At 37.3% G+C, this 13,218-nt stretch overlaps 1 protein-coding gene across 1 annotated transcript; it reads right to left on the minus strand.

Moving 5' to 3' along the window:
- Positions 1-1,764: 1,764 nt before the first annotated feature.
- xab2 (XPA binding protein 2) lies at positions 1,765-11,045 on the minus strand. Its single transcript, XM_023288606.3, has 19 exons — positions 10,907-11,045; positions 10,387-10,535; positions 9,951-10,074; positions 9,445-9,642; positions 8,916-9,050; positions 8,651-8,815; positions 8,420-8,564; positions 8,181-8,332; positions 6,240-6,359; positions 6,015-6,146; positions 5,618-5,749; positions 5,346-5,459; positions 5,075-5,237; positions 4,783-4,973; positions 3,824-3,946; positions 3,558-3,729; positions 3,164-3,290; positions 2,897-3,009; positions 1,765-2,783 (listed from the first exon to the last, which is right to left on the minus strand). The coding sequence occupies exons 1-19, from the start codon at positions 10,940-10,942 to the stop codon at positions 2,722-2,724; spliced, it is 2,553 nt and encodes an 850-aa protein (XP_023144374.2). The 5' UTR covers positions 10,943-11,045; the 3' UTR covers positions 1,765-2,721.
- Positions 11,046-13,218: the final 2,173 nt, after the last annotated feature.

Genomic DNA, 13,218 nt, shown 5'->3' on the forward strand with positions numbered 1-13,218 from the left:
TTGTGTTCAGGATTATGGTAATCAAGTACATAACACACAAATAAATCTTTTAAATGACATGGATAAACTAGATTCTTCAACTAATTTTTTTTTAGGAATAATCAACTTAAAGACTTCTGTTTATGTAACCAATCATAAAATGAAATTAAAAAAAACATATTTGATTGTAGAGGAAAAGCTAATTCTCTTGAAACTATGTAGTTTGTTGGTTGAACATAATTTCAGTTGTTTTAACTTAAAATGATTTATGCAGACTGTTAATTGTTTTTTTTTTTTTTTAATTTATTCATTTTTGTTACTCCCAAACATTATTTTTAGAGGACAAAAGGCTTGCATGGAGTTTGGCAAACTTACAAAAAATCAGCCACAATAACTAAAAACCCCTGTGTGGGTATGTCAGGCCTTTAATCTAATGTACTGTGTAAAATTTCAGCAACTTTGTAGCTGTCAGATAGCAGTGGACTGAAAAGTAAAATCTTTCATTTAAATGTAGTTGACTAGATTCATAAAGGAGTAGAAGTTGAATATACATAAGTAAAGCATAACCTCTCCTCTTACCACTGAGCCTGAGCTGTATTTTCTGTGTTTCTGCTATGCCTTGACGTAGATGAGTTTCCTTTGCTGTTTAAACAGCGCAGATGACAAAATACATTTAAACTGCTCTTCATTATGCTGGATTTCCAAAACGTAGCCTTAAACCCTAGTAGTTATAGACTTTGTCAGGTGAGTGGCCCTGGTACAACACCACAAAACATCAGCGTGTGCAGTGAGCAAACTTCCATATGGAAATGACCCTGAACAATGCCCCCTTGCAAATGGAAGAAAGAAGTTTTGAGATCATAAAGCATCCCATTATCCATTTTTGCAAAACTGTTTTTTCTTTCTTTGATGCTATACACTACAAAAACGCATTGATTAAATGTATTTTGAAAAACATGTTGGATCATAATTGTTGCTGTAGTGCAGATGTGCAGAAACAGAAATGTAAAGCCAACACCCTGGAGCAACTTATATTGTTTGTAAGTGTATTTGTTGGACAAACATATGGGTGGTCACATTATCAAAGAAGGATTCATTTAGAACAGAACTATTCATATCAACTTCTGATTAATCTTTGAATTAACGTCAAGGTACCTGCAAATATGGTCATGTTTATCCACCTTACAGCTTTTAAAGCAGGTATCTGTGTATACAAAAAACTACAATGAGACACAGAGCAAAATAATAGTATTCTGTGTAACTCTATGTAGGAATTGTGGGACATTAAATATGGATAATAGCTTAATTGTTGTTATTTAGGACAGTTTTTTTCTGTTTATTTTTTAGGTCATGTTTCCTGTAGCACCATCCATACTGGAAATCTCAAGAGTGCCTCATCACATGATGTGCAAAGTTCCAAGAGCTCTTCAAACACTCCACTGCAGTAACTTTCTAAGAGGATTACCTCTCAGCTATTTTAATCTAATTATGAAAGAAACAATCATTTCTAGCGAGTATTTTTTCCAATCCTCATTCACTCTGACTCTTATGATGGGGTTGCAACAATTAAAAATGCAGCACCTTTACAGTCAAATCCTGAAGCATATTTAATCAGAGAATAATTACTCCAGTGTACTTACATTGCACTTACATTGTTGAAGTTTAATTTTAATGTGTGAACTTTGATTTAACAGTTTTTGATGTGTTAACCTTCCCAGAAGTTTTGCAACAACACCTACCCTCACTTTTAGAGCAATGTCCTCAGTCACTTAAGAACCACTGGACTTAACAAGTATAAATTCATTTTTATTACAACTGCATTCCCATGACAATATAAAGAAAGTTTCTGAGATTCAAAGAGACCGGCTAGTCATAGGAACAAATGGTGCATAATTCACAAACACTGCAAAGGTCTACAGTGTGACAACAGGAAGAAAAACTTTCAGTTTACAAGTAGACCTTCCACATCACTAAGTCACACTTTGACATCATTTTTACCTACAACCTAAAAAAAGATCAGTGAACGAAGTAAACCTGCAATACTAACAAAAAAAAATGGCATTAGGAATACCTCAGAATCAGCATTTTCTGATTTGTTTCAGTTTGTTGAAAATGTTATATTACGCGATTGTTCAATTTGTTGTATAATAGTGGATTGCGACATTTTTCCAAAAGTTATGAAATCTCTTCAGTAATCCTGCAGGTTGCAAGACATCCACCTACTTGTGATCCTCAAACTACCAATTGGAGGCTTGAATGTTTAACTCCACTATCAAAGGAATGCTCCCTGCTTGAGAAACGATGCTCCTCCCATATGTTTTCTAGGACAGAGCTTCCGGTTAGAGAAAGATCTTTTCATTTACCAGTGGTCAAAAAAAGACTTTTCACTGTTTATTCTTCTACAAAATGTTGTGCAGATTGAAACCATATCTGGCTTTAGTTTATCATACAGCCACATATTAGGATTTCTAAACAGACAGACATAATAGCTCAATTGCACAATTATCTTGAACCTCATACTTGATAAAGACTGACACCATGTGGCCAAAACAAATCGGTCTTCGCATACTGAACTACAACTACCCAAATGCTGCCATTCTGACCGATTTCACGTGTCACACTCTAATAAAATAAAGTGGATACAACTGAATATTTTTACATATTTTAAAATGCAACAACTGAATGATGACAATGGACATCAGAGTTGTGCATCTTTACAAAACTGAGTGAGGGAGTTCTCCTTTAGTCATCTTTAAGGCCTCCAAAGACAGCTGTGGGGACGCTCTTCTGTTCCAGCTGCACCTCTGTACAGGTCGAGAGGACATGACAATTAGTGCATGCATTTCCATGAATAAAAGATTTCTACATAAATGTTAAAACAAACCACTGTTTCAAGTTTACAGTGTCTGTCACTCACCCTCTGGTCCTTGGTCTTCGTCATCTTCATCCTCGTCATCATCATCAATATTGATTTCATCAGGATTGGCTTGTTTAGAAAGCTCAGCCAACTCACTGCGAGAAGTGTCACTCCTGCATTAACAGATGAAGAAAATAAGATAAATGCCACCAAAGTCCTTTGGAAGAAGCCATCAAATTTTATGAAAAGTGGAAATCTCCAACTAAACTTTTTGCTGGAGGTAAAAAAAAAAAAAAAAAAGAAAAGAAAGAAGGAATAACAACAAACCTAACAAAGAGAATCTTCTCTTTGGGCTTGGGTTTGTCCTGCTCAGCTTCAGCAGCAAGCTGCTGTGCTTTCTGCTCCAGCATCTTCATGTCATCAATTCCCATCTGACCTGGAGCAAGGTCTGACACTGGATAGAGAAATAATGTTTGAACAAACAGGGAAAGATTATCAAAAGTATATTAGTTCATGCATAGTGTACAGTACATTCACTCTTCTGCAATTCTGGTGTATCTGACCAGGATAAAGTGCAACCATGGAGCATGTGTGACTACCACATCAATATAATTTCATACATCCTCTGAATATTCCACATAACCTATACATTTCATTTATAGTACCAGCACAAAAGTAAGACACTTTAGTTATACTTTTAAGTTAGTCCAAGTTCTCTCACCAGTGCCTGTGGAGCTTGTTGTGGCCTTAAGCATCTGAGAGGACATAAAGTTGACCTGGGTGTTGTAAGTAGCCTGGACACTGCGTTTGATCCTCAACATCTCTCTAATGGTGTCCTCATTTCCATGCCGAATCTCAAATTCTTTCCAGGTCTGCCAGAAATTAGCTGTCACCTGAAAGATCAAGTTGATAAGTGATTATTAAAAGGCATGAAAAAATGTAGGCACATTTTCTGAAAAATGTGACATTTTGTTTTGTCTCTCTCACCCTTGGGTCGCAGATCTGGGAGCAGTACGAGTAGATTGCTCTGGCCCGATCAATCTCACCCAGTTTACTCTCCATGTCAGCAAATCGTAGGCACATATCCCTTGCATGCTCATCAGGAAGGACCTGTTTTAATACAAATGGTACAATTCAGCATGAAAATCAGAATAGAATAACTATAGTTCAGTGGCTTCAGCTTTTCATTAGCCGATCCATAAGTCTGAAGTTATTCAAAAGTTTTTTGTAACCTTTATATGCTTAACAGTGAAGAGATAGCATCTAGCATGAGTTCACAAACAACTGCAAATGGTTATTACAAGAAAGTACATAATAAATGAATGTATTCATTGGGGTGCCCTGATAGCTCAGCTGGCTGAGCGGGCGACCCATAAACAGGGGCTGTAGTCCCCAGTGCAGTGGTCATAGGTTCGAATCCAGCCCATGGCCATTTACTCCCTCACATTTCTACCCATGTTTCCTGTCTCTCTCTCCACTGTCCTATATAATAAAGGCCATAAAATAAATGAATGTATTTGTTATAGGAGAGAAGATGGAATCTCACCAAATATTGGTGCTGAATTTGCAAAATAAACTAAAAATACAGTCTAAAAATACATTTTCCTCTATACATTTTTCCATTTGCAAGACTAACCGTAAATATATACCAATATGATCAATCTGTGCATCTCTAAATAACTTATGCATCATTTAAAATCTACTCCAAAGCTTTCACTAGTTGTACTGAAGCTTGGGAAGAGTTTTCAGCTTAAAAAAAGAAATCAAATGAGGCTAGTCTTATTTTATGACAGGGAAGAAATTGAGCGAAAGCAAAAGCAACATTAATAGCTTTATAACACTGCTACATAGTGAACGCAATCATTTCAACGGGCTAGAATTTGGAGAAAACTTACTAAAGAAGAAACTGTCGGCATTTCTAAGAGCTAAGAAAAATGCTACATTACCTCAATAGCCTTCTGGTAAATTGCTCTGGTGTATGTAACTCCATAAATTTCAGCTGCTCGCTTGATGTAGATGTTGAACATGTGATGTCTCTCCTCAGTTTCTACTGCCTGCGTTGCTCTTTCATAGACCGCCATGGCGTGTCGTGCCAACCCATACTCCTCCTCCAGTTTGGCATACAATAGATAAATGGCTAAAAGGAAAAACAAAAATGTACTTTTTAAGTGTATTTCATAAAAGAAAAAAAAGTGAATTGACAAAAGTTGTGATTGTAATTCTAGCAAAACTACTTACTTTTGGCAAACTTGGCAGGGCAGCCATCCAAGGCTTGCTCAAATAAATCTCTGGCTCTCTCCAGCTTCTTGCCCCCATAACGATCAATGAACTTGGTGAGGTATGTGTTCCAGATGTCATAAACATTTGGCCACCTGAAGAGAGCGATACCACGCTCATATGCCTTGAGGAAGAGCAAAGAAAAAGAACAAAGACAAACAAAGCATCAGTTAAATGTGTGCTACAGTGAGAAAATGAACGTAGATTAAAATAATCAGTGTCATATTATTACTTTAAAGCTTTCCTCAAAGTAGTTGTGCTCTTCAAGGAACATGGCATAGTTGATGATAATCTGTGGAGTGGCAATGCGGAGATCTATAATGCGGTCATACACTGCTTTTGTGGACTGAGGAGAAAAAGAAGAAAATGGAGGAAGAATTAGAATGAACATCCAAGGATCACAGAGATTCTAATATCAGTACAAATGATTTGATTTACACATGGTGTATATATTTGGCTCATGAAATATACAACTAGATAGACACAGACATGTTGTGAACATACCTGAAAAGTTCCAAGACTTTCCTCCAAGTCCGCCAACATAGACCAGACCTTTAAGGACTTGTAGACTCTGTTTTGGACTGGCTCAGATGCATCAAAGTATTCTGCTTTCTTGGAAGGGATGGCAGTAGCTTTCTATATTCAAATCATAAACACAAACTTACAACAATACCCACAACAAAACAAGTCAAGTGCCTACATCTGACACATTGTGTGACATGAAGCTTTACATCTCCAATATGTCAGCTGTCCAGAATACATTTTAAAAAGAAACTTCCAAAAATCATTCAAAGGCCGAATGAAGCTGGCCAGGATTGTTGTAGTTTCTCAACTCTGCCACTAGATGTTCCAAAGCATCACGTATAAATGCTGTGGCTAATATGTGATACAAGTGTGTTACCCTGAGTATGCGTAGTGCCTGTTCATAGTTCTCGTGGCGAAGCTCCATCTCTCCATATTCGCACCACACCGCAGCAAGGTCATCCACCTGCTTGTAGTTCACCTTGGTCGCCTTCTCAAAGATGGTCCTGGCCTGTGTACAAACAAGACATATTAACAGATAGAAAAACAAATTGAAAGTTCAGGAAGTTTACAGAATCCCTGTGGAAAGACCTCAGAGACTTACATCATCTAGCTGTTCGTTTTCCTCGTAGAATTTAGCAAAGGAAACCCAAAGAGAGTGAGGCTTCCCTGTGGCCTTCATTGGATCCACGGTCTGTACTGCCTCAGTGTATGTGTTGATGATCTGAAGAGAATACGGATACATCAATAATGCACAACGTCAAAGAAAATGCTTTCTATGTGCTTTTAGTTAAATTGTACAGCGGTGGAAAAAAGTTTTCGGACACCCTTTAAGTTTTACACAATCTCAAATATCATGACATATTTGTGGAAAAATCTTTTTTGTTTCAAAAGGTGTGGCTCAACAAATAACATAGAATGTGTTCAAAACTGAACAAAAAATAAACCATCACATCGTCAAATTAATATTGAGTAGTTCTGCCATTAGCATGCAATCGAGCTCTAATCCTGCCTGGCATGTTCCCCACAAGCCTTTCGCTCTGTTGAGGGGAAATCGTGTCCCATTCTTCTTGAATTACTGCTGGTCTGTTTCAAAACGCAAACCAAAGAATTTATGCTTCAGACCTTTACCGAATTTACGGAAACTGACCTTTTGATAATCCACCACAGATTTTTAATGGGGCCCAATCATTTGACCTGTAGCTGCTTTGTTTTATTTTTTGTTTTGATGCACTTTTAGTTGCTGCTCCCGTATTTAAGAGTTTATTTCCTTTATCATTATTGTTTTTGTTTTTATCCTTGTTGTATTATTGTTGTAATGCAAAGGTGCTATATAAATAAGTTTTACTTATTTACTCATGTCTGAGGATTGAGCTGGTCACTCTAAGACCTGGATACTGGGCTCCTGCAGCCAAGTTCTACTGGTTCTGGATGTGTGGCAAGAGGCATTATCTGTTGAAACATCCAGTTTGACCTTGACAGAACAGAGCACGTGCAGAAGGGAGCATGTGGGTTTGGAGAATGACACAATACTTGGCAGAGTTCAATGTACCATCACAGACAGTGAGATGACCAACACCAGCAGCACTGCATCCATAAACCATGATACTGCCTCCACCATGCTTGACAGCAGGTACTGTACATGCTGGAGATAATGCTTCACCTGGCCTTCTGCATCCCCTCACATTAGCAGGAGGAAGATAAAGCTGGAAACTGGACTCATCTGACCACAGAATCTTCTTCCAGTTCCTGGCTGTGCAGTTCTTGTGTGCTTGGGTCCAGCAACATTGGGCTAACTTCTGTCTCTCATTGATCAGGGGCTTCTTGACAGAAGCATAGGACATTTAGCCATGATCTAAAAGTCGGCCACATACAGTGTGGGTGAAACACTGGACACTAGTTTGGTTTGACCCCTGCTGCTGAAGCTACTGTGATGTCATTCAGCGGTTTTTCTTGCATATGTGGATCAGGATGTGGTCATTTCTTGCTGAAGAAACTCTTGGACGCCCAGATCTTGGTTTGTCTTCTAAGCTGTTGGTTCGTCTGTATTTCTACAGAGTGTATCTAACTGCTGAAGGACTGCATCTGCACTTCCTGGCTATCTGGTGGCAGCTGTACCCTTCCTGGCTGAGAATCTGTATCTTCAGGCGTGTTTCCTGCATTAGGTTCCCTGTTTTAGCCATTTTTGCCTCTGAAGAACTTTCAGATGTGCTGGCTTTATATAGACACGAAGCACGGCAACAAAAATTGTGTCTTTTAATAAAAAGCACAGCCTTTATTAGTGGAACACTGGTACCAAAATGAGAGAATACTCGAAAATTCTTATGTATAGTTGTACGGTACCAATCAATTTTAAGTTTTTAATGGCTTTTTAAGGATTTGTTTAGTATTTTCACTGTGACTGTACTAAAAGAAATAGCACTTGAAGGCCCAAGAGTGATTCTTAATGCAATATTTCACAATGTATGTGGTGTCCAAAAACTTTTTTCCCACCGCTGTATGTCACCATGAACTGTGTGTGGACTAGGAAAGACCTAAAATTTACCTGCCGTGGATTTCCCTCATACAGTTTTACCCGCTTGTGCCACTCATGGACGTTATGAGGGTTTTGCCTCAGTAGCACACTGTTCAACAGGAGGGGCCGTCGGGCTATCAGCTGCTCAAAGCGCGCCAGTCTAAGTTCCAGGTCTATGTCATCTGGTTGGGCGGTAACAAAGAGTGAGACATGCATAACAAGACAAGTGAAACAATAAGTGTTATAAATATTACTGAATTAATACACACCATCTTCATCCTGCCCCATCTCAGCAGTGGTCTCCATCTTGGCAGCAATCATGCTTTCTTCAAACTGAGCGTAGCTGTCAAACACTTGTGTGAAATCCCTTACTGTTACCACTGTAAGGATGGCCTCCTCGTAAACATCACGTGCCTGAGAAAATGAAGAGTGATAGTTAGTTAATCCTGCCAGTTAAGTGTTTTTTGTATAAAAGCGGACATTTTTCAGAGGAAACACACTTTCTCAAAGTGACCACTCCTGATGTAATAGTCAGCTAAAGAGCACCAAAGTTTTCCAAGTTGGTCTGTAAAGCGTGTGAGGCCTCCTCGGATGATGGCTCCTACATTCAGAGAGGTCACCTTGTCAGGATTCTGGGAGATCAGGTCACATAATTCATGCCACAGCTGTACAAGAAATAGGTACAAAAAAAACAAATTCGTTAATTTTCTTGTTCAGCTTTAAAGACAGACAGTAGAAAACACTTAATGTGGCAATAAATCTTACCTGATAATTAGACTTGCCCTCTTTGGACACAAAACTTTCATCATTGACAACAGCTGCGAGTCTCACAGCAGCTTCATCCAAGCGACCAACAGACCGTAGGTAGTCTATGTATTCCTCTGCATTTTCTGGAGAAAGCTATAGGGTAAAAAGAGAAGACAGCATATTTAGAGGATATCATCATTCATCTAAAAAATGTTTCACTTCAGTTTCTACAGCATAATCTATTGACAGCTTTCCTTGTCCTTAACCTTGTTCTGATGTAAAAATAATGTTAATTGATGTTAGAGCTCCATATTCATGTGCTTATTTAGCATTTTGAATCATTAGTGAAATATCCTCAAGACTAAATAGTAATCTGGCAGCCCTTGATCTAAGAATTTTCAGGCACTTACAGACCATGTTTATGACACATAGTACATGTAGACATACCATAACCAGGCACTGACATCATTGAAAGCATTTAAATACAACAATCAGTAAAATCGCAAACATCCCATATTGGGATCTGGGTTGTGCACTTTGTTCTCACCTTGAGGTACCTGCGGTACACCCGGATGGCTGTCTCAGGCAGGGGCAGGTTTCGGACAAAGCGGAGATACAGAGGCCAAATGCGTGGATGCTGAGTTACAGGAAGAGCTCTAAGTGCACGGTCAAATGTTCGCCGACTTCTTGTTATCTTGCACTGAGTCACAAGGAACTGGCAGTAGTCAAGCCAGATTCTAGGCATCTAGTTTGATTAAAGACAGGTGATTAGTTTTAAGTACAACTCCCAAACACCACAACATATTACTTTTATTTTTATATATATTTATATATATATATATATATATATATATATATATATATATATATATACATATATATACATATATACACACACACACACACATATATACACACACACACACACACACACACACACACACACACACACACACACACACACACACACACACATATATATATATATATATATATATATATATAAAAAAAAAATTGTAAAGTCTCAGTATTGAACTCTTTAGGAAGTATTACCTTATGCATGAACACCAGTGCCCTTTCATGGCAGTTATTGATCTCTTCATAGGCTGGTTCAGTGATACATTTTCCTTTGACTTGTTTCCGCCTCTCTCTCAGGTAATTGTACCACAGCTTATAGCTGGAAAAAGGGAAAATTTGTTTTTAGTAAGAGTTCGAACACAAGAAAATAGTCACTGCACAAGATCTTATACCTGAAATGCCATTTTGATACAGTCATCTACATGAAAGTCAGTCAAAGTATATTTTTTTTTATAGCAATGTACATCAGTGCTAATCAGAATTTAACTACAAATGATGCTTGATAAATGACCCATCCATTTGTAGCATGATCTGAGGTGGGCACAAAAATCTGTGCATTTGCAGTATCTGTAATGATCTGCATGTTAGAACAATGTCCATGCCGTCTTTGCATCGTTCTTCTATAGGTTACCTGCCAGGCAGTTCTTTCAGAGCCCTTTCGTAAATCATGTTGAGGGTGGATTTGGGTCCATTCTGTTTGAATTCGATGTAACGCATCCAGCACTTTACGGAGTATGGATTCCTGATGATCTCCTCTTCATAAGGCAGATCATCGTCCTCCTAACAAAAAAAAAAAAAAATCACAGCAGATAACACTTCAATTTCAGTAATGCTCACTTTTTAAAGAATTATGTTTGATAGGATGTCATCATTGCGCGACAGCGTAGAGTGACTGAGATGATATTTTCTCATTATTAATTACTTATGGACGCTTTAATGTCAACTATAATCTCATTATTTCACTACTCTAAACACGCAGTTATGCCGGACTACAGATCTATCTGGTTCCAAGCTTCGGAACCATAACTTTAACACCGGTAACGTTACACACACAGCCAAGCTAACAATACGGGAAAAGTTAACGCTAGCTAGCCAACACTTGTTGTCAGCAAACACCGACAGAAAACAATGTACTGTACGGTTAAACTTACAAACATAACATCAGCTTTTCCGTTTAACGAAGGCATTTCTTCCTAGGAAGAATGGCGCTTCCAGATTAAAGTAATGCTAACTTTAGCAAGCTAGCACTAGCTTGCAGATTCAAAGCGTGTAGTCTTCAGTTACACTTCCGGTGGCTATGTCAAAAAGTACGCATGCGCAACAAACTCGACCAAAAAAAACTACAAATCCAACAAATGTTTGTAGTTTTGAAGCGGTAAAAAAAAAAACGTATTTTCCCCAATTATTTATGCACCAAGTACGGATTTTATATCGAATGCCAATATTGTTCTTTTTTGACATTCGCTAAGGCTCTCTCTATATACTATGCTGTCACCTTCGTGTAGACAAAATTAGGTTTTATTAATATAGAGTAGGTTCAATTAAATCTGCAAAAATACAGTAAATAATGCTATGATGTTTATGCCTTTTTACATTTTTTAACTCACAGGTTTTATTGCAGCAAATACCACACACTATAATGACAGAAACTGGAATGTCTGTAGATTTTACTATCTGAGAAAGTGATAACCTGCAGAGTGAGTAACATTTCATAACTGGATCTTCTACCTGCAAAAATCAGGAATAACTGTAAGCTAAATACTTTCCTTTTAGTGAAGGTATGCTCAGCTGTTTTTTCTGACAGCACAAGAGAAATATTAGGCTGACTGAAATGTGAACAGTGCAAAATTAAACAGTGAGTCATTATGGGTCAAATGGCAGACAATTACAGTGTATCTTTTTCATTAATACAATTTAACCTTAGAACACTTAAAAATGTAAGGTATGTCATTGCCTCTTAAACAAAAATAATTTTAAAAAGCCTTCATAAACCAATAGATATGTTTATAATTTGAGGCCTTTAAAAAAAAAAAAAGAAATAATGTGACAATATTTTAAAATGAATCTTTTAACACAGGACTCTAGGTACCCATGTTAGGCTAGAATGTTTATCTACATCATTATCATACAGAAGTCATAGCTGTATCAATTGTTAATGTAACTTAATAGACCAGCACAAAAGGTGCTGCAGAAAGCCATGATATCTTATAGTTTCTAGGCACAGAAAATTATACTTGAGAAAAAGGGACACATATATAAAATGCAAATACTGTGGTCTATATCTAATACCTAAAATGGTTGTGAAGCTGGTTTTGAAGTTAACGCATGCCAAGTTAGAAACATATTTAAAAGCTATTACGGTGTAATTCATTGTCAATTCTTCTGAAATGCATTTATGCCGTTGTCAACTGTTTTCTGGATTACGTAGATCATTTTATTTTGGAGCCTATGCAAGCAATGTCTCAAAACCAGAGTCACATAGTTTTTCAAGGACACTGAGTTTCCATAACAGCAACAACATAGAATCAAATGTAGCCTGAGGATAAAGATCTTTGATATCTGAGTGGGACTTATTATAGGTCTTATCTCAGCCTTGTTGGCAAATGTTCTTCTAGTCCTTTAAAGGCAAGGTGTAATACCACTTGAACTTTATGGAAAAGGGCCTTACATTCACTTTTATTAGAGGAATATGAGATGTGCCAATGTCCTGCAACTATATACCAGCCCCACTTGGGTGCTTCTCCAAAATGAATTTCCATTCCTGGCTGTGCACATGTTTAATTGCATGAGCAAGTAGAGACATCATTTCAAAATGATGAAATCCTTCTCAAGTAAGTCAGAATCTAAATTTATTTGAGAAAAATATTTATTGGAGCAAATTAGTGATTCAAAAACCCACATATGCATTGCGCAGCATCTATTTTGGGGACATACTTTGGACATCACCATCACACTGATGCTTTATAGGCAGAAATAAAGTTAAGTCTAACACTTCTCTATTAGACATGCAGCATGATATTACTGATATTTAATGGCATATTCTGAAAATTTTATATATGTTGTGTGGGAGACATAAAATTGCACAGCAGAATTATTTTAGTAGTCTTAGTGACATTAAGGGGAAAAAATGTCATGATAATCAAGTTTAGATAATTTCCAAGATTTAAAATTTGGACATGTTCTGACACTTAATACCAATGACATTTGAGTGTAACTTGCTGCGGGCAAAGAGTTTATGGGCTCAAAAAAGAAAGTCATGGCACAACTTTCATATTAGATTATTCAGTTTTGTACTTTTCAAATGGTTATGATTTGCTCTTACTATATATCTTTCAGAATGCTTGCTATATAAAATGTCCAATGTCCCATGCAAAATGTAATTTGAAGCTTATTTTCTTCATTTTTACTTTAAAAAAATTCACTAAAATTCTGACAGTACCGTGCTGTATTATTTTAAACATTA

Source organism: Amphiprion ocellaris, chromosome 19, assembly GCF_022539595.1.
Source record: "Amphiprion ocellaris isolate individual 3 ecotype Okinawa chromosome 19, ASM2253959v1, whole genome shotgun sequence".
NCBI classification, from domain to species: domain Eukaryota; kingdom Metazoa; phylum Chordata; class Actinopteri; family Pomacentridae; genus Amphiprion; species Amphiprion ocellaris.